The sequence below is a fragment of the Bufo gargarizans genome, chromosome 4, assembly GCF_014858855.1.
Source record: "Bufo gargarizans isolate SCDJY-AF-19 chromosome 4, ASM1485885v1, whole genome shotgun sequence".
NCBI classification, from domain to species: Eukaryota; Metazoa; Chordata; class Amphibia; order Anura; family Bufonidae; genus Bufo; species Bufo gargarizans.
Window position 1 is genome coordinate 460,538,191 of NC_058083.1, and position 23,188 is coordinate 460,561,378.

At 39.6% G+C, this 23,188-nt stretch overlaps 1 protein-coding gene across 1 annotated transcript in view; it reads left to right on the forward strand.

Annotated features, from left to right (window-relative positions):
- Positions 1-23,188, forward strand: part of PLCB1 (phospholipase C beta 1) — an 882,984-nt gene that overhangs the window by 506,828 nt on the left and 352,968 nt on the right. Inside the window, exon 10 of the mRNA XM_044292378.1 lies at positions 19,038-19,184. Coding sequence (XP_044148313.1) covers positions 19,038-19,184 — 147 coding nt within the window. The remainder of the gene's footprint in view (positions 1-19,037; positions 19,185-23,188) is intronic.

The window sequence follows — 23,188 nt, forward strand, 5'->3', positions numbered from 1 at the left end:
CTGTACTAGCTGCTGAAATAACGATGTCTGTGTCTCTGCGCAGATGGGTCAAAAATGAATAGAACCGTACTTCCTTATATCTGGCACCAAAGATTCTGAATAATCAGTTGATAATAAAAAAATTAATGTCCAGTCCAGCACTTCCATAAAAAATGATTTTCCAGATTTATTGTATTGTATTAAAAAATCTACATACTTAGGAAACACAGACCAAACATTACCGCTTACGTCAATTGATTATTTGATTTGGGTTTCAATAAAGCTGTAATATTGTTTTACTGAAGTGTTGCACTAGACATCCATTTTTCATCGTAGATGCTGATAGGTCAACAAGCCTGTGTTTAAGTGACGAAAATCAGGATCTGTGAGCTGGATGTTTGTTACTATTTGATCGTAGAAAATACTGAATTCTACAGTTAGAAAAATTGCAAAAAAGGAAACCCAGAATAAAATGTTGCCCCCAGAAACATATTCTACCGTTTTTAAGCCAGGATTTGGAAACTTTTGTAATTGCATGTAATTGCAAATTTAGCATAGCCACTGAGTTATTCAATGAAATGTATCTGTATAGCGCCACCTGCTGTTTGTCTTTTCTCTTATTTCTTTGTCCTGCTCACTGAGATGGCCGCACATGCTCAGTTTCATCTTTCAATTACCTCTTAAGCTGTGATAGGAAGAGCATGGACATGCCCCCTTAGCTGCAGCAGAAAAGCCACTCCTCTGAGCTGTCAGCTTGATATACTGTAAATCTAGCAGAGCAATGAATGTGGAGATCTCTGGATCCATGTGAGGCACAGGGCTGGTTGTAGCTTTGTTAGAAAGAGATAGCCATGTACTATATGAGGTCTGATTTATTTTAATTTATTTAACATTAGACCCCTTTAACACAAAATATCCTGCTATAAGTGTGGATTAATACACATTGACATGTTCATACTATGGACTTTTCTATTTAGCTCACTGGTCTGTGCAAGTCCAATGCTATAGAGACCCAGACAGACTTTAAGGTTTCAAAGCGCAGTCCTTTCCTCATCCCGAACGGCACTTGAGAAAAAAGAAAAATCCAGAAAGACGCAGGAGAAACAACCCTCGCAGATGAAAACCCAGGATAAGATATTCTAAAATCTGTGAGTTTCTGTATTATTACACACTGCGGACCTTCCAAGTGCCGACAGGCAGGGAAAATAGAGGGGGTACATGTCGCGCAGTACCTAATACACATATTGCATACATCATTTACTTGATTCTCAACGGTCGCGATACCGTTGCGGTACCGCTGCGTCAGTCTATTTTAGTGCAAGCGCCGGTGTATGACTAGTGTTTTATCCTCAGTACATATCGCCAACACACCATGGCAAGCTGTACATAAATAAACAAAAAAACATAAAAGTATAGACCATAAACATCAATATACAACAATCAAAATAATAAAAATACAATACAGAAATATACACAATTTTTTTTTTTTTTAAACAGACAAAACTACAAATAAAAAAATACAAATAAAAATAAAATATAGATATAGGAGAGAAAAATATCACTATACAAACCCATATAAAACCATAACAGCTCAATAAGATCAAATAAATAAATAAAAAACAACGCTTGGAGAAAAGAATACCGACATCAAAGAATAAACAAACTATAAATACCCCCTTGATACATATCACATAAAAGAACAATGTCAAAATTATGGTGGGACAGAAAAGACAGAATACAGAGGGTGGAAACCTTCTTTGGGTCATATAAAAGACAACCTGAAGTATTCAACCAAGATAACGGCATACAGTTCACATATGTGAAGGACATATTAAGAGAATTAGAACAACTCCTGATTCTCGAGATTAAGGACCTCTGGGAGATTACTTCACTGGAGAAATACCTTGAATGGGACATCATACCTAAGGGACTAAAAGTAGAAAAAACCCTGTCAGGAGACATGGGAGAACATGGCACACTAAGCTAATGGGAACGCATGTTCCACAAATTTTTCCGCAATGCGATCAAATTTATCATTAACAAAAGGGGAGAAAGACTACGAAGAACCAACAAAATAATCATGGCAACATTTGAAACACTGAGACCTTGGAAAGACCATGCCAGCATCCACCAACTTGTAGAAAACATAAAGAGAAGAATACACCAGAAAGAAGAGGAAATAAAAGAGAAGAAAAGCAGAAAATTCAACCGTGATGCATTACCAAAAAACCACACGGAGCATAGTAGCCAAAACTTCTTCCACACACTGGACGAAGGCAGATATAGTCAAGCTGAGGAACATACATCTATCTTCACTGTACATGAGGAGGAGGATGAAGAAGAGGGGGATAATCAAACAGAACAACCAATACCCATAATCCCAGAAGTAATAATCAGAAGACAAAATGAAGCCACGAATATAAATGAAATACATATGGACAACCGCTATGAGGCATTGATTAACTATGAGACGGATGAGGAAGAAATAGCGCCCCCCACGCCTACAGAAGAAAACACAAGAAAGGGAAAGACAAGACAAACGAAACCCATCAAAAGATAATGAAGTAGAAGACAAAGAATACAACACCGAAGGAAGTAGTATGAAGGACATGTCGAATACATAAGCCACAATACCAGGAAAGAAAAACCGAGAATAACAAATCAAACAATGACAACAAGAAACACACAGAGAAATAAACCTCAAGAACAGGAGAGAGGACGCAATGAACAGAGAGAAAAAAGAAGAACAGTGAAAAAAACAGTGAAACAGGATTTTTTCCTGAGAAGAAAAAGTGCAAGAGGGGTAATAGAGGAGGGAAACTCGCCCAAAAGAAAAAACTAAAACAAAAGGAGGTCAAAGTAGGGTCAGGACAGCAGATTTTTAACCTCAGTGCATACACATTAACAAAAGGAGAACAAAAAATTTTGGAAAAAGGGCTAAAATTTGCACCCAGCACACTGTTCAACAAATTTGAAGCTTTCATAGGGGTTCGCAAATTTATGAGAAGACTGGCCCTAAAGAAATACTTCATAAAAAAACAACAAAAAATCAACAGCAATAGGGAAAACACCAATAAGACACACCAATCCAACAACAAAGCAGAAACAACAGAAGATGACCACACAGACGAGGGATACAAGCACACCCACTTAAAAGCAAAGTCTAAATATCATCCGGTGCAAGAATATTCCCAGGCACTGAACAGTTTTATGAACATGGTCACTAAGGACATACGTAAAATCAGAAGCCCCAAAAAGAAAAACAAAGGAAGAAACACTTAAGAAATATATCCCATGCAGAACGGGAGGCACTAACCAAAATTCAGGAAAATGAAAAAATTATCCTAAGACCTGCTGACAAGGGCAGGGGAATCGTAATATTGGACAAAGACAAATACCTACAGGAAGCATATAAACTACTAGGTTACAAGAAAACATATAAAATACTAAAGAAAGACCCAACAGAAGGGTTCAAAAGTGAACTGGTCAAGAAGGGCAGAATAGAAGCCATTCTGAACATAAAAGAGGCCGAATACATAGAGACAAAACAACCAAGAATTGCCGCATTTTACTACAACCCAAAGATACATAAAAGTATAACAGACCCCCCGGGAAAACCAATAGTATCAGGAGTGGAATGCCTGACAAGCAATTTATCTGAATATATAGATTGCTTCCTACAACAATGTGTAGACCTGCTACCAACACACTTGAAAGACACCCAACATATCTTGAATATCCTAAATCAGGTGAAATGGGAACCAAATTACATCCTAGGGACCCTGGATGTCAAATCCCTATACACCATTATCGAAAATAAGAAAGGGTGCGATGCAGTAAAAAAGTGTCTACAGAATCAGGAAATCCTTGCAGATAAACAAATTGATTTTATCGGTGAATGCATCATGTTCATTTTAGAAAGAAATTATTTTTTATTTGAGGACAAGTTTTATATGCAGCAGTGGGGTACCGCGATGGGGACAAGATTCGCACCGGGGTTCGCAAACATATATGTTGGCCAGTGGGAACATCAAGTCATCTATCCCGACGGCCAGCTCCGGTCGAATCTCGTCCTATGGAAACGTTTTATAGACGATATTATATTCATCTGGGCGGGGGAAAAAGAAGAATTGAATAAATTTTTCAATGAAATCAACAATAATGAATTTCATCTGGAATTCACACCAATATTCAGTACCAGCACAATTAACTTTCTGGATCTCACCATCTACATAGAGGATGGTAACATACAAACAAGGACATACAACAAACCGACAGATGCCACCTCCCACAGTGGCTGGAAAACATTCCAAAAGGACAATTCATGAGAATAAAACGTAACTGCACAAAGGAAAATGAATACCGAGCAGAGGCAGACAAAATGCAGAAAAAATTCGAAGAGAGAGGCTACAACAAGGAGAAACTATCAATACAGAAAGAACTGGTAGAAAAACTTGACAGACAGAAGCTAATCAATAAAAAGAAAAAAACAGAAGACAGTAATACAGAAATGGGAACGTTTGAAATGCCACCCATCATTACACAGTTTAACAGTCAAGCAGGAATACTAAGGAGGATCATCAAAAAACATTGGGAAACCTTGAAGGAGGACAAAATAATAGGAGATCAGATCCCCAAAAATCCCAAATTGAAGTATAATAGCCCCCACTAATAAATGCTTGAGCAAGAAAAATGACAACCAAACAATAAATGCGAACTCAAGACAAAAACCGCGGGGAGGCTTTTTCCCATGCGGTTATTGCGGTGTCTGCAAATTTTTTTAAATAAACAGAAAACAGCACACAAATATGGAAATAAAAAATGAATGGACAGGGGACACAGAAACATACAAAATAAAGGATTACATGACCTGCAGAAGCCAGGGTGCAATATACGCCATAACATGTGCAAAAAAACATATATAGGACGCACAAAAAGAACCATAAGTAAAAGAATAGGGGAGCACATCTACAATATAGGAAGAAAATATGAGGGTCATCCGCTCTCTAGACACTATAAGGAGAAACATGGGGGAAACACCAGCGGCACCACTTTTAGAAATGGTCAAAAAAGATAAAAGGGGAGGAGATTACATTAAAAAAATGTCCAGAACAGAAAGCCGTTGGATATTTAATTTAAACACTCTGGTACCCTCAGGACTAAACTCTGAGATAGAATTATTCGCCTTTCAATAGTATAAAACTAGAATGCCAGGAGTGAAGGTGTTAAGGAAGGGAGGAGATACGGACCTTTAAAAGTAGCACCAGAAGCCAGAAGAAGCATCCCTGACGAAGATTAGCGAACTAATCGAAACGCGTTGGAGTAACTCTGGTCCTCCTAGTCCACCGTTGCTTCTGCCGTGACGTCACGCGGTGCTCCGTGCGAGTGCGGACAAGCGGTTTTTTCAAACAACGAGCATTGCCACCAACCGGGGCAAGGTCTGGATTTTACAAAAAACTACCAATAATTATTAGGGTCCAGCCCCCTACACCTTTCCTCATCCCGAACGGCACAAAAGAAAAAAGATAAATCCAGAAAGATGCAGGAGAAACAGCCCTCGCAGATGAAAACCCAGGATAAGGTATTCTAAAATCTGAGTTTCTGTATTATTACACACTGCAGACCTTCCAAGTGCCAACAGACAGGGAAAATAGAGGGGGTACATGTCGCGCAGTACCTAATACACAAATTTCACCACTGAATGGCTAATCGACGCAATTACTTAGTCCCTACAGAAGAAAGTCTACATTCACCGACCAATTTTCTCAAAAAAGGCTGTATCACAAAAAAAATTCACCGCTGAAGGACAATGTAAATTCCCCACAGAACAGCTAATAAGAAGTACTTATTTTTTCTATTAATAAACACCACAATGGCTGTGTGACAAAGTAAATTCACAGCAGAACGGCTAATAACACGTACTCATTTTTGCTATTAATACAGCGCAATGATGTCTGTATGACAAAGTAAATTCACAGCAGAACGGCTAATAACACGTACTCATTTTTGCTATTAATACAGCGCAATGATGTCTGTATGACAATGTAAATTCACTGCAGAACGGCTAATAACACGTACTTATTTTTCCCATTAATACTCCCCAACAATAGCCGTATAACAATGTCGGTTCACTGCAGACCGGCTAATAAGACATATTCTTTTTCCTATTAATACACCCCCAAAAAATAAATATAACAATCACAATTCACCACAGAATGGCTAATAGGACGTACCTATCTATCCTATTAATGCACCCCGTAAATAGCTGTAGTACAATGGAACTTCACGGCTGAACGGCAAATAATATATTTTTTGCCTCTAATACACGCCAAAAAGGCTTTAATTTTCTCACTTCACCACACAACGGCTAATAAGCCCTTTTTCCCCACTAATACACGCCAAAAAAAGGCTTTAGAACATATAATTGCGTCCGTGAACGGCAAAAAAAAAAAAATTTTGTTGCCACTAATACACGCCATAAAAGGCTGTAACTTTCCCACTTCACCACACAATGGCTAATAAGCCCTCTTTCTTATTCCCCACTAATACACACCGAAAAAAGGCTTTAGAACATATATATATATAACTGCACGGCATAAGGGCTAATAAGTTCTCAATAACAAGAACGGTTTGCTTGAATTACAGGTATTGCAAACCTGAAATAAGCAGCAGTATAATAGGAATTTGGATCCGCAGTCAGTGCAGCAAGGTGTAATAGGATTGTTCCTATTACCCAGGCTGTAAACACCCCAATTGAACCCTGTTCTGCTTCAATACTGTGGAATTATTCATCCCTATCCTTTCCCTAAACTTCTATTGAGCAAAATATATTCAAGTCTTTCCTAGCACTGTCCCTAGTGCCTTCTGATGTCTCTCCCTGCAGTAAGTACACTGGAAAATTGCTGAATCCAAAATGGCTGAGGCTGTTTATAGGACTGTGACATAACAGGGCTAGTTGAAAGAGTATTATCCTTCTCCATGCACTTTGATTCCTTCCTTTGTCCCCGAAGACAGGCCCGGAGAACGTGTCAGTGACAAATGCAGTATGATGTCAGTAACAGTTCTATTTATTGTTTGTCGTACAGGGCCTTATATACTTTCAAGCATACATACAAGAATAGCTGCAGCTCTCATTACAATAATAGCAGTTCCTTATTGAGACAGGCAGAAACTTTTCCTTATAAAGACAGGAGGTAAATGTATACATAGTCACCCTTCAATATGATGTCACCCAACCTCTTGTCCTTCATACAGATTATACAGCTAATTCTGTTTAAACCTTCACTAGTTGGCTGCTGATTGGCTGCATGCATGGCATTGTGGGTGATCCCTCGTTATCAGAGTTCCTTGCTCCATGTCCTAACATGTGCAGCACCCAAAAATATGATTTGTTACCACGAAACGTGAGGAAATTCGGATGTGGTGTGAATCGAATAATTCCTGAAATTTGGATCGAATTCCACTTCGTCAGCTTCAATTCGCTAATCTCTAACGATAACGATACAGGTAGTGAAATAAAATTTTGGTAAAACAACAAGGATTTCCCTGTTGCTTCATGTTTACCTAGTTACTATTTTTGGGCAGTTTCTGTGCAACTGCCTTGCATCTTAATCTGGGTTTGGATTATCATCACCTAGCTTGGCCTTGTTAATTGGGGTGGAGTTGCTGATTGCTGAGACTTTGTATATCTAAGCTTTACGCTATTCTAGTTGCTGGGAATAGTGTTTGCTCTGTGAATTTCATTTCAGGTGTTTTGTTTGTATCTTGTTCAAGTCTAGTATGCTTCTTGTTTATTATGAAATCTGTAGTTCCGTGGTATTTCTTTGCTGTGTTTTGGGATATAAATTTTTGATATGCTGGTTTTTGTTCTGGCTTATTTGCTGGGTTAAATTCAGAAAGGGTCAGTTCAGTGTTGCTTTATTTCATTTCACTGTGTATCATCCACTATGTTCCTGTTTGCCATACATCTGCTATCCACTTCATTGCTGCCTGGATCATCTGCTTCATCCATCCATTCTCATCATTTAGTTCCTGTCATCTATCGGTGAGTTTATTTTTGTACTTATTTTTTTTTGCTAGTGTTGATATATGCTTATTATGCTGTAGGTTGTTCTGGTGACTGTCCAGTTATTGTGTATCTCATCCTAAGTTCTGGAGCTATCTGAGTACCAAAAGGCACAGTTAGGAAAATCCAGTCCAGGTGGAGTTGGTGAAATCCAGTCCAGGTGGAGTTGCTATAATATAAAGCATGACTTTTGGTGTTACTTTCTTGAAGGGGTTTTCTGCGGACTAAACATTGATGGCCTATCTTTAGGCCATCACATTTTGATGGATGTGGTTGAAACCTTGGAATAAAGCACCTTCATTCTAATGATCATCAGGGCCCAGACCACAGTAAGTTAGGTTATCAATGTTCTAGCCCAAAAAACATTATTGGCTGGACACAAGGCATATGATGCCTACTGATTCTGATGTGTAAGCCCATTGATAGGGCATTGTGTGCCATATTATTTAGGTACAATAAGGCATTCCTAGATAGACAATGGTATTCTGTGGACACTTTATGAAACTATGCTTGAGTACTGTTCTGAGTACTGAGGCTCCATAATTTTTGTACTTACTGGCACCATGGAGGTAAATATGTTTTCTATGGGCATTTCTTTCTGTCTGATTTATTCTGAGACTATGATCATGGATCATTTAAACGTTGTGAAGTACTCAAGCCTTCATTAGTTTGTGGAAGTAGGACATTGTGCTACAATTAATCCTGTAATTTATGGCCCCTGGGGGTGAAAAAGTAGAAAAATGATAGAAATCCAAAATGTTTTTATTCACTATCCTGATGGACAACTCCATATGAAACTAGCAATCTACAAGAAATGAAAGTTTACTCTAGGGTTCACTTGAATCCCTTTCCTTGAAGTACGTAGTACAATGCTCATCTGTTCATAACAATCAGCCATTGTCCTAATATGCCAACAATGCACTTCACAAACACCAAACAAGCAATAATTGAACTATATACGGAAGGTTAAAAAAATCCACCAAAGAGAGCGTCCAGATCCTGGGAAGTGATCCAGGAATATGATATAATTTATCAACTGTACCTCTTGCAGTGTTTAGTTAAGGCAGCGTGTGACTTTCAACTCACTTGCCTGGTTTACAATGTATTTGCTCAGAATATTTGGATATAAAAGTAAATTTAGCTTGATCTTCTCTTAATCAAGTACTGCTAAGAGAATAATCAGTGCATGCTTTGTAATAGCTGAAGTCAATCAGTCTCTGTATGAGAAGACTGTTCAATAAATCAAGTCTAGAGAGGCCGACACATGGTCACAGGCCATTTATGAGCATACTGTACATAGTCTAATTTCTTTAGAAACTGATTCTGGGAGTAAAGTGAGAATTTATTTCCAAACTTAACCCAGGCTAATAAGTTATTAGCTAGGGTTAAGTTCTGAAACAGTGGATATCATTCTGAAGTCCATCAGTTATTCAAATAATCAAGTACTTATACTGATTTAGATAAATTGACTGTCCAATTCGATTTAGGTCTGAATAACTTTGGCCTGAATCTAAAATGCTCCAACATTTGCCTGGAACTCTCTTTCTTTCCTATTCCATACACTTAAATAGTTAAATACCCCATGTTGCTGTTGAAATTTGACCAGTGCATCTGACCACATCTTCCAGCCAAGAATCTCTATGATCCAGCTGTGGCTGTAGACTTAAAGGGGTTTTCTCTTGATAAAGCTTGGTGGCAAATCACTTGTAAATGCCATCGGTATCTGGCTTGCAGAACCCGACTAGTACGACTGCTATCTATTGCTAAAATGAGGGGGCACCAAAGCTAGGAAAGCATCATTTTGTTACCTGTTGGCTCCAAAAAAATAATCAATGGCACCTTTAAATCCTCCACCATCAGTATATTTTTACATGGCAGCAGTGATGCCTGTAAATACGGAATATCATCACTACTGCCATGTAAACCATACGTATCACTGTGCAGACTTTTTCAGTCATAATTCCAACCCCCTTTGCAGGTCACAACCTTTAACAAAGCCCAAGCAAAGGTGCTAGAGGAGTGAGCAAAGTGCACAAACGGAGGGTCATAACTGAAACAGAGGCATTAGGGTCACCTGAGGCAGGGTAATACTGGAGAAGAGGCAATATTAGTGTTGCATTTAGAATGGGGGCATCTGGAGCTGGGGCACTTATGGGGGTGCACCTAAAGCAGAGGCATTAGGGTCGCCTGAGGCAGGGTAATAGTGGTGATCCTGGAGAAGAGGTATTAGGGGAGCAACTGGAGAAGAGGCGATATTATGGGTGCATTTAGAGTGGGGGCATTGGGGGGCATCTGGAACTGTGGCACTAATGGGGGTGCCCTAAAGCAGAGGCATTGGGGCGACCTAGGGCAGAGTTCCCCCAATGCCACAATGTACTATAGAGAGCAGCACACATACACAGATCTGAGTCTACTATAAACAAATCCCCTATTTCCCCCTTACAGTCTCCTACAAGTCACTACTGTCACACACCTGAGAAATCAGCCCAGCACGGCAGAGAAGTCCTTCTCTTCAGCAACTACAGTTTCCTGACAGCAGGGAGGGCAGGAGGAGGCAGACACCTTCTCTCCTCCTTCACTGCCAGCAGCCCCATAAGTCTAAAAGATACTGTGGGGCCTCCTGTACAATATACACAAGTAGGAGGCTGCATCACTGTGTGATACTGCTATCTAGTGGCTGCAATAATTATCTCTCCTGAGAAGCAAGAGAAATAATTACTCCTCCGTTTTATCTCCAGGCGCAGGAGACTGGGGGCCTACCAAGGAATCCCCCGCCTCCCCGGTGGGCCAGTCCGAGCCTGTGTATATGTAAACATGTGCCGTGACACCGCGTGTCCTCTGTTGAGTAGGGAACCTGTTGTTAAAAATTTGAATCCCCCCCCCCCCGAGTTGGACCCCCACCGATCTGATATTGATAACCTATCCTGCATCAAATCTTAAAATGAACTGCATATTGGGTATAATACATACATACTTCCTAGAGGAACTCAGTGCACATGTTAATGCTGATCTGTTAACTTATTTATAAAATAGGGATATTTGTGCAAGTAGCAGAGAGTGTCAAGGGTATTTGGGTCAAACGTAGGGACGGTCTCTCCGACAGAGAAACACTTAGTACATGTAGCAGATGTTACATCAATGAGGAGAATTTCTTCCATCTTGTAGAATGTGGCTTTTGTCACAGGTTATTCCTTTTGTCATAAATCTTGGTAAACACCGCCTGCCTTCGTAATGGTGCGGCCAGCAGGAAATGCATCATCATTATGTTGATATCCTAACAAGAAGGCTTCTGACTGTGTTCACATCTAGGGATAAGGATATGTCACACTCTGTTTAGCCAATTGCCTCTGCTCCGTTTAGTCGGACATTTTGGGTATTGTCACGTAAATCTCACCCGTGTAATGTAACGTCTCCTTGTTATGCTGTTACTGTTTGTCGCAATGAGTTGCAATGTGCTTAACCTCCATCTGCAGGTTTTATGAAACTACTCGGGATTAGTTAGAGAGCTGGAGGTTTGAGAAGCAAATGATCTCAACCTGTTGTTATTCCCCGTAGTGGCCAGATTTGCAGAATCGGAGGAACCCGTTGCCAGCTTAAATTAGTGACTAGTGAAATAAATAATTGCCAACTCTGCACCCCCATCATTGAAATAATTACAAGTGAGATTTCATAGTGCTATCTGTCATCAGCTGCCTCTGGTAGTAAATGTCAGCGACTAAAGTCCATGCCATGTCTGGGACATCAGGGACAGTCCCATAAACAGCCATTTTTTGGTGATTGATCTTCTTCTCGATGCTGTTTGCCTTTTCACATTCCTAATTTTGATACATCACTTGTGATGCAAAGGCTGTTAATGCTGCAGATACTCTATTACTTCTGCCTGTAATAAGTACATATTACAGTGCCCTTTTTAAAGGGCTCATGCAGCACTAGTATATTGATGACCTATCCTCACCATAGGTCATCAATATTAAATTGGCGACACCCCGCACCAATCAGTTGTTTGAAGAGGCTACTTTCACATATGTGTTTTGCATTCCGATTTTGAAATCCAGCAGAGGATCTCAAAACTAGAGCAAAATGCTTCAGTTAGATTTAATACAACCAGATGCATCCATTCCATTTAGATGCGGTTGTATTGAATCAAAACAGATCCAGCACTAAAAACATTGTAAGTCAATGGGTTCCTGATCTGAAAAAAAAAAAAAACGGATCCGGCACCATTGACTTGCATTGTTTTTAGTGCCAGATCCGGTTTGTTCAGTTTCACAGACTGGACACAAAACCGCAGCTTGCAGCGGTTTTGTGTCTGGTCAAAAAACGGAACAATCTGGAACAGAAAGCATCCTGATGCATCCTGATCTGGTGTGTTCTGTTTTGTCCCAATTGACAATGAATGGGGCAAAAGAGAAGCATTTGCCCAGGTCTTGAGATCCTCTGCTGGATTTCCAATCCGGAATACAAAACAGATATGTGAAAGTATCCTAAGGCTTATTTCAGACGTGCGTGTCCACTGCTGGGAACACTCCATACGGGAGGGTGATTTTCCATTATGGACACTGGTCCTTTGACAGGACCACATGGCAGTAAAATGATATATAATGCAATCAGTACAATGCAATAGATCCGAGAGATACACAGCATTATAAATTATGCCTTGCAGTCCTGTCAAAGGACCAGTGCCCATAATGGAAAATCACCCTCCCGCACCAAAGAAACCCAACTTTGTATAGTTTTTTTCAGGCTTTTGCATTGCCGCATCCCATACTTTTTTTGAATTTTATTTTGGCAGAGAAGTGTGAGCACTGGATTTCTGTGGAAAAATGTGTAGTTTTCATTCACCATTATGTTGTGCTTAAGATAATATTACCAATTTTTCTTTTCAGTTTTTGAATGGGGGATAAACAAAAAACAGCAATTCTGGTATTGCTTTTTTTTTTTTTTTTACCAGGTAGGATACAGTAATTAACATGATAATTGCACAGTTAGGGTCATTAGAGATGACTAATTATGTGAAGGGGGGTTTATTTATTTATTTTCTATTAAAAACAAAAAATTTTCACGGAAAAGGTGTTTTTTATTTTAACTTGGGGAATTTTTAATAACATTTTATTGAATTATTATTTACAGTATCTTTTAGTCCCACAAGGGGACTTTGACATGAGATTTGAATCGCTCACATAATGCACTGTACTACCTATGTAATGCAGTGTTTCATGCTGTCAGTGGAAAACTGACAGTCAATGTATTAAGCATCATTCACACGTCTGTGTTGCACACGTCCCTATTCATTTTAATTTGTGTATTGACACATCAGTGTTTTAGCACGGTCCATGGGTCAGTTTTTTTAGCACGGATGCATGCTCTATTTTGTCCATGTTCACGGATCCATTACGCCCATTAAATTCTATGGGTCCATGAAAGCCATCCGTGTTGCATCCATGTTTCAAGGATCATTAAAAAGAGATTCATTAAAAATTATTTTTCAGCTGTTCAGTGTCAGTGAAACACGGATGCAACACGGACAGCAAAAAACGGACACATGGACCCAACACGGCTCCTTCACGGACAGCTTCACGGATGCATCACTGACTACCTGCTCACGGATTTGAGCACGGACGTGTGAATGAGGCTTTAGCCTGTGCCTGTGTCACCGCCTATTAGGCATGCTCGGGGGGCAGCTCTGCGGGCCTTCATTAGACTCCAGGCTGCCTTTTAAAGGTATCTGCATCCCATGATTGCAGTCACATAGTTGCCAGTGGGTGACAGAGGGAGCCCCATTCCTTTGAAACAATTTAGAAGCTGCAGTTACTATTGACCACTGCTAGTCTAGGCCATTAGAGCAGGAACGTGGCTGTTATAATCCAGCAGATCTCCTGCTCTTCCCAACACTGGAGACCCATGCAACACTTAGATTAGGCCATCCGAATAAAGCAGTAGCCTAGCCTGAGGCCCCTTAGTAACCACAGTAAAAAAGGCATATTGGTAGTAAGTAACTAAGTATTTAAGAAAAGATTTTAATACCATTGTGATGTGAGTGAGAAGCACTTAAATCAAACTGTAAAATTGTAGTCTTGTATTTAGCAATTTCATCATAACCAGATTCAAGAATGTAGAAAGTAAAAGTGTGAAGAAGGTTCATTTGGAGTGGGACACACTATGAAAAACAACTGCACCAAGGCTACATGCATCAATGTCCAGTGTGAGGTTCCCAGTGAGAGATTTCTTCAAATGTGTCTACTGTAGTTGGTCCACTTTCCGTGTCCAGTGGTCTGTAGTTTGGTAGATAACCAGTATTGCAGAATCAAAAGTGAGCATCAATCAACAATTGCTTGAAAAGCTTAGTCTGAGTTTTCCTCTGGTTTTTAGCAAAGAGGGTAAGGCTTCTTTCACACTAGCGCTTGATCGGATCCGTTCTGAACGGATCCGATCATATTAATGCAGACGGAGGCTCCGTTCAGTACGGATCCGTCTGCATTAATAACTTAGAAAAATTTCTAAGTGCGCAAGATGCCTGAGCGGATCCGTTCAGACTTTCAATGTAAAGTCAATGGGGGACGGATCCGCTTGAAGATTGAGCCATATGGTGTCATCTTCAAGCGGATCCGTTCCCATTGACTTACATTGTAAGTCTGAACGGATCCGCTCGCCTCCACACGGCCAGGCGGACAGCTGAACGCTGCAAGCAGCGTACAGCTGTCCGCCTGGCCATGCGGAGGCGAGCGGAGCGGAGGCTGAACGCCGCCAGACTGATGCAGTCTGAGCAGATCCGCTCCATTCAGACTGCATCAGGGCTGGACGGAGGCGTTCGGGTCCGCTCGTGAGCTCCTTCAAACGGAGCTCATGAGCGGACCGACGAACGCTAGTGTGAAAGTAGCCTAAGGAGGAAGGTTTCTAGTAACTAAAGGAGGTTAGTTTGAAAAATTTGGTTGGCCCTAAATGAGGGCAGTGTTGTAGGTGCTGGTGTCGAGAAGGAGAAAGAAGGAGATTTACGAATCTTCAATTATGATGATAAAAGTGGGATTTGTGAAGCAGAGAGACAAAGGTTCATGTGTCGGTGCCTGAGAATGCAAACGGTAAAATTGTTCATTGAGTAGACATACACTGTAACCCAAGGACAAAATAAAGACTGATTGGCATTTATATTACACCTCAGTATTTCTTTCCTAATATCCTTTTCCATTTTCTTTCACTAGTTACCATACTGATTTTATCTATATGTATATGTATGCTAATGTGTGCACACGTTTACATTTTATAATTTATTAAAAGGATTATTAATTCTGGTCATAAATCTTAAAATCCTTATTTAAGAAAATATAAAACTAGAATAAATGTCTAAATTCGAACATAATGCAAGCCAACAAAAAAAAAGTGCAAGAAACTCAGCAGAATAAAAAATATGCTTTTCTTTTCCTGCAGGTTTTGGCAGCAAAAACGTATATTTTTAAATATCACCATGTCTCCAGATGAGAAACGATTTTGGGATAATTTCCCAGATATTTGTGTAATTTATCCTAATAAAATGTGAGAAAAATATACCGGTTCATTAGTGTATGCTGAAATGTTAGAGATTCTAAAATGTTAATGAAGTAAGAGTCAATGTATCACATGAGTCAAGCTCTATTTTTATGCATATTGGATTTTAGCATGTGCAAAAGGGACTATTGCCCTGGGCCACCACCATTCATTCTGACACTAATACTTGGACCACTGTAAACTCCTTATAGGTCATCTTGAGCAATTATTATTATAATTGCATTGGTATTAGGTACTTAGGTAACAGCATATTCTATATATGTATTAACTACCTTTGTTGATATTCTAGAGCGGTTTTTAATTATGACATTGTCTTTTCATGAAAAAAAAAAGTGGCCCCATGCACACATATTGACCCAGACAGTTTTGTCTAACATTAAACTAAATTTTACTTTGAGAAAGAATTACTTGGAGAATTTGTCCCCAGAATTAGCATGCATTTTTGGCGCAAAATAGAGCATCTGACAGACACAATAGTAAATCTGTTCCACTGTGCCCAAATGTTTGCTTTCAGTAGGGACTTAAGAAACACACTATAAAGAGTGTGATTTGTACATTGTTTTAGTTGCATGGGTGCATTTTTACTGTTTTGGGCATTTTTAATATAGGTTTTCTCTCTCTTTTATACTGTGAAGCAACTGTCTTTATCCTTTCTTTTTTAAACGAATTTCTTCTTTTCCATGGTAACCATCTATAAAACTATTCAGGATAGCCTCCACACAGTGCATAGATAGTACATGCAGTACCTAATTACCGCCATACTGTACATTGCCCAAAATATAGCCATACAGAGTCCCAAAAGTGCCTTACTGTGCCCACATCCGGGGCCCACATAAGCCATTCAGTGTACGGAGTAGATTATTCTGCCCACATAGTCATACCGTACTCTCAGAGTGTGACTGACTAGATGAAATAGCAGGTTTACTATAGAGAAATGTTAGTTCCTGCCACCTTATTTTAAGACTCATTGGAAGGATGGTTTTGGCCCCTCTGGAAAGCAGGACAATCATTGAAATGTAGGACACTTGGGACACATGGTAATGGTTGTTTTTGAGAATTGATTGTGTACAGTACTGCTGAATTTAGAAGAAATATAAGTTTTAGATGCTGTCTGAATAAAATATTGTCAGCTATATTTTGGATTACCAATTTTGGTGATTTTGAAATAAAACATATGCAAATGAGCTCTCCTTCTGAAGAAAGTAAACTCTAGTGCCACCTATTAGGTAGCTATCCTGTAAGTCAGTATTCCACCCATTAAATAGCCGTAAAAACATCAGCCGAACCAAAGACACCCATCTGTAGACAGCACTGTTTCAGAGTTTTAGCTCCATATCACTGGAGAGACAATTTTCTTCCCTCTGGAGGAGAGCTAATTTGTATACTTTTCTCAAGGAGCCTTGTCTGTAAGACTCCCCCTACTAGATGCATCTCCATGGCATTCTTGATTGACTGGGTTGGGGAGGATGATCATTAAAGAACCTGGTCCTGTCAATCAAGAAGGGCAGGGAGGGGATGACAAAGGAAGTAGGGGGAGCAAGGGTGCACAGAGTGGCTCTGCATATGTTTTACAAGTACATTTTCTCCAGAATGAGGCAATAGATCCTTAAGTGAAAGCTATCATTATATTCAGCCGACTAGTCCTACAAGATGATGTGCTTGGTTTAACAGTGAATTTCCTGGTGACAAATCCCCTTTAAATAAAAACTGAAATAAAAAATGTAATAACCATTAACATGAGAATGTTAAATACAGTTGACAAGTCAGTTTTTCTTGAGTCTGCATTGGACCAAAGTGTTTGTTGAATTTGGCGCATCTTTAAACATTTTTCTCTAGAAATGTTACACTAGTTTTCCTACTCCACCTTTGTACTGGAGCGAGTGTGAGTCTGCAACTTTTTTAGTGACTTTTTTAAATGTCTCAGTGATCAAATCTAGAGTGAAACGCATTAACATAGTTAACCATATTCACTTTACCACCCACTTTCCAAAACTGGAGTGCATGGTGTTGAATTCTGCCAGGATTCTGGAGTGAAGGTTTGATAAATTCCCCTGATAATGCAGTAATTCTACAAAATGTTTTCTGCATTGGTGCTACACTACACGGTTGAAGATAAGATCTTTTACATTCTAGTTATCGCAAAATGTCATGTTTCAAGAGATATTTAAGAGATAAATCTAAGAAAGTGAATCATTTCTCTAAAAATGATGGAAAAGAGATAGGTTAACGTCTTTGTGATCTACTGTAATAACATTATTAGCTTGAAATTTCGGATAGAAGAAGCTGTTTAGTTACACTTTGATGTGCTCTAAGCTCTCACAACATCAAAGATCTTTATAGAAATCATTCTTTGAAGGTCAAATTCATGGATGATAAAAGAAAGGAAAAAACAACAATGGTGGCCTCACTAATAACAGGGGTTCTATTAAATACACTCATAGGGGATGATTTATGACGACTGGTGTTTCATACACCAGTCTTAAACTGAAGTTCATTGGAATGAAGTGTACCAAGTGTATTAAGTTGTGCACATCGCGAGACGAGCACATCTTGGACTATTCTAAAAACAGAAAATAACATCTACATCTGCTATGAACAGATATAGATTTTCACTGCAATGTGTGACTTTTTCTGACTTTACTAAATCATATGATGATAAATCTATCGGAAATTTCTGTCCTCATCTCCTCTTAATTAACTATGCCTACTTTTTTGCCACTTGCCACATGAATAATTAATAATATAGCTGCCATTACAGCTCAGGGCTTTTCATCTGGCGTTTCCAGAGAATGGAGCTTAAAATGCGCCTTGTTATGCCATTACCATTATCCTCCCTTCCTTATTGCTACTTAACTAGATAGGCCTTTCCTTCAAACAAGCTGATGGAACCATTAGACTGGCAGGTAATGGTCGTGACCACAAATAGAGGGCGGAAGCAGAAGGTCCGGTAACTTAAAAAGAAAAGCTTTTACTGAAGATTTTAGTTGGAAATAATTAAAGCTATCTTGATAATGATCTGGTCAGCTGCGGAACCCTCTGTCCATTTTTGTAAGCCTTTTTTCCCATGTATCTAAAGTCAAAACTCTACTTTGCAAATATTCTATATTAAAATGCCCCATCTGTTTGTGTCTACAGCTCATGTACAGATCTATCGGTCTCGAAGGTGACAGTTTAAACCAAGCCCTGTGCAGTCATGCAGATCCAGCAGTCTTACTCCCTTACTCTGTCCTTTACTTCTTTCTATCCAACAGATGGAAGGGGCTATGACTGCTAGATCAGACTACAAGAAGTTGTTTGCAGTCTGTTACCATGGAGATGCGTTTGTACATAAGAGCTGTAGACATAAAATGGTCCATTTGTAAAGTTGCCTTCAGTTTCTCTTCAGATGTGATAGAAAAATACAAAACTATTTGGAATGCCTGGATACTGGATAATAATATGTTTTTTCTTCCAGGTCAGCTTTCAGTTGAAGGATTCATACGATATCTCAATGGAGAAGAAAATGGAGTTGTTCCACCTGAGAAACTGGATTTAAATGAAGATATGTCTCAACCCCTCTCTCATTATTTTATTAATTCCTCACACAACACTTACCTCACAGGTGAGATTTTTTATACTCCTTATGATTTTTTTTTTATTATGCGACATTTAAATATGTTTTATTTTACCTAATTATATGAGCACTTATTTTTTTTTCCCCAGTAGTATATTGTTTCTTAATTTTAACAACCTATTTGTATAAAAAATCTTATCCAACAAAAATACCTTTTACATTTTGTTAGATAAGTCTAATGAAAACAAGTGAAATAAATGGTGTGAGGGGCAAGGGATATTACAGTTGCAACTGGGCATCAAGACAAGAGGACACTCTGGAATCATGAAAATACCCATGCTTAATGTCTGTACTGTAACCTCAGAGTATTCATTATATCTGTGTTATTCCTGTGCTCTGATATCACTGTGGTTCTTTGTGTGTGAGCTGTGACATCACTATATTTATTGTTCCTGTTCTGTTATATTATCACTGGTCTGTGACATCACTGTGTGTATTATTACAGTAATGTGACATCACTGTATGCAGTAACCCTTTGTAACCCTGTGTTCAGTTTACTTTTCATGTACTGTGACATAATTATTTCATTTTGTGACATCATTTTGTGTATAATTAATGCATTGTGATATCACTTTTACTATAATTCCTTGGCTCCTAAATGTGGTCATAGGCTTTATTGTTTTTGCATTGTGGCAATCCTTGTGGTCCTAAACTTGAGACTCCCCGTATTGTTAGAATTCTCTGAAAAGGTAGTAAAATGGTTTTCTAAATCTTGCACAGCTTTAAAATGAAAACATTTCAGATAAGAAGTTGATGTAATCATGACATGAACAGCACATAAAACCAAGTAAACATATGTTCTGACATCTGGCATATGTCACTGATATCTCAAATAACCCTAATTGTAAATGGCCTACATAGGGAGAGCCTTGCAACATAACATCAGCATATCTAATATCTAGGCAGAGAAAAAGGAAAAAAGACAATTATAAATGACAGTGTATGTGAGCTAAAACAGTAACGCAGCAGTAGAAAGAAGAACAAAGGAAGACAAGACAAAACTTAGGCCTCATGTACCATGTTTTTCTTCAGTGTTTTGGTTTTTAAAATGTGTAGCACATTGACCCAAAGTCAAGTCAACAGGACTATCCATTTTTTTTCTTCACAGTTTTTTGTGCTGAATACAAGATTTTCACTGCAGGTTCTATTCTTTTCTAGTTTTGTGGATGAGAATAGTCCTTATTGATGGGAGTGAGAAAAAACAGCATGCACATGGAAGCTGTCCATTTTTCCGGATCTGTTTTTCTGTGGCCTTATACAAGAGAATACCATATTTCACCCTATAAGATGCACCTGCCCATAAGACACAACTAGGTTTAAGAGGAGGAAAATAAGAAAAAAAAATATTTTTCATCAGATCTCAGCTCAGAGCCCCAATCAGACACTCAATGCTAATTAGACCTCAGCTTAGAGCCCCAATCAGACCCCCAATGTTAATCAGACCTTAGAACAGACCCCCAATGTTAATTAAACCCCCAATCAGACCCCCAATGTTAATCAGACCTTAGAACAGCCCCCCAATGTTAATAAGACCCCAAATCAGACCTCAGATCAATCCCCCAATGTTAATCAGAGCTCACCTCAGAGCCACAATCATACCCCAATGTTAATTAGACCTCAGCTTAGAGCCCCAATCAGACCCTCAATGTTAATCAGATCTTTGCACAGACCCCCAATGTTAATAAGACCCCAAATCAGACCTCATATCAATCCCTCAATGTTAATTAGACCTCACCTCAGAGCCACAATCAGACCCTCAATGTTAATCAGACCTCAGCTCAGACCCCCAATGTTCATAAGACCTCAATCAGACCTCAGATCACAACCCCAATGTGAATAAGAACCCCTCATTCAGACCCCAATGTAAATGACCCCCAAGCAGACCTTAGATCAGACCCCCAATGTGAATATGACCCCCAAGCAGACCTCAGATCAGACCTCCAATGTGAATGACCCCCCCAAGCAGACTTTAGATTACAGCCAATGTGAATGACCTCCAAGCAGACCACAGAGCAGACAAAAACAATTAACAATTAACTTAGCCGCTGCTCCTCACATATACATTCTTCTAGTTAAGCCTGCTGTACCCGACATCCTCATGTGCGCAGTCACAGCATAGTGAGCAGCCAAGGACCAGGAAGTGAGTACAGATCCAGGGGAGCACTGCATTCACCGCTTCCCGGTCCTACTGTACTAATGAGCGCTTTCATAATGGAAGCACTCATTAGTATTTACCCCATAAGACGCCCGTGCACACAAATGTTTTAACAAATGGGTGCGCTTACTGTATATAAAATATCGCTTTATCAAAGACACAAATCTGGGAACCTATGGTAACAAGGTACGGTAAATAATGTAAACTGAGCCATTCCCTTCTGTTTTAAAAATATGACACAGAGCAAATAGAAAGTCAGACTACCTGATCTTATTTATAACCTCAAACTATAGAAAGTTGGCGATACCGGGCTTCTGCAGAGATCATTTATTTCTCAGGTCGCCTATAGGCAGTATCTTTATGAAGACATGACAAAAGCAACAGCAGTTTATAAAAGTATGCCATAAAATGTCAAATAAACAAATGCAAACCACATGTCAGAAATTTCTTTGTAAGGGCTCTTTCACACCTGCGTTCTTTTCTTCCGGCATAGAGTTCCGTCGTCGGGGCTCTATGCCGGAAGAATCCTGATCAGTTTTATCCTAATGCATTCTGAATGGAGAGAAATCCGTTCAGGATGTCTTCAATTCAGGACCGGAACGTTTTCTGGCCGGAGAAAATACCGCAGCATGCTGCGCTTTTTGCTCCGGCCAAAAATCCTGAAGACTTGCCGCAAGGCCGGATCCGGAATTAATGCCCATTGAAAGGCATCGATCCGGATCCGGCCTTAAGCTAAACTTCGTTTCGGCGCATTGCCGGATCCGACGTTTAGCTTTTTCTGAATGGTTACCATGACTGCCAGGACGCTAAAGTCCTGGCAGCCATGGTAAAGTGTAGCGGGGAGCAGGGGAGCAGCATACTTACCGTCCGTGCGGCTCCCAGGGCGCTTCAGAGTGACGTCAGGGCGCCCCAAGCGCATGGATCACGTGATCGCATGGCACGTCATCCATGCGCATGGGGCGCTCTGACGTCATTCTGGAGCGCCCTGGGAGCCGCGAAGACTGTAAGTATACTGCTCCCCCGATCCCCGCTCCTACTATGGCAACCAGGACTTTAATAGCGTCCTGGCTGCCATAGTAACACTGAAAGCATTTTGAAGACGGATTTGTCTTCAAATGCTTTCAGTTCACTCGCGTTTTTCCGGATCCAGCGTGTAATTCCGGCAAATGGAGTACACGCCGGATCCGGACAACGCAAGTGTGAAAGAGGCCTAAGATAACATCAACTCCTAAATGCAACTGTCCTAATAAATGGCAGAAATGCTGGCACGTCCATCTAGGCAATGCACTGGCATTAACCAGGATATTCATCATTTTAGCAACATTTAGTAAGATATTGTGATATTCAGGTGAAGCAGAACTGGTGTCATTAGGCATAACTAATTTTAATAGCTTTAGGTTATTGTATCTATAGGATTACAGTCAGTGTTTGTACAGTGTCTATGTGTTATAATGACGCACAAAGAGAACACATTCAGCTCTGATATATATATACATAGTGGGATTTAGCGCAGTAGTAAGTAGGCATAATGGGATCAAATGCAGTCAGAGACCGTGATACAGAAGTCCATTTCAAAATTTCATACAGGTTTTTGCCTGTCTTTTTTTTTGGTACACAAAATAAACGTGTAGCCTTTTCATTAAAACACACATCAACCACTGCTTGGCTGAGCGCTAACTAAAAATAAATATACAAGTGTCTTACTACCAACCACTCAAAGAAAATTATATTAAAGTGTTTCACCTCACAACAAGAGCACATGTCCACTTTGAGGCTAGCAACCAGAGTAACAGTCACTTCAGACAGGTTCTGTCTCCTCAGTTGGCTCTCCCTCTCT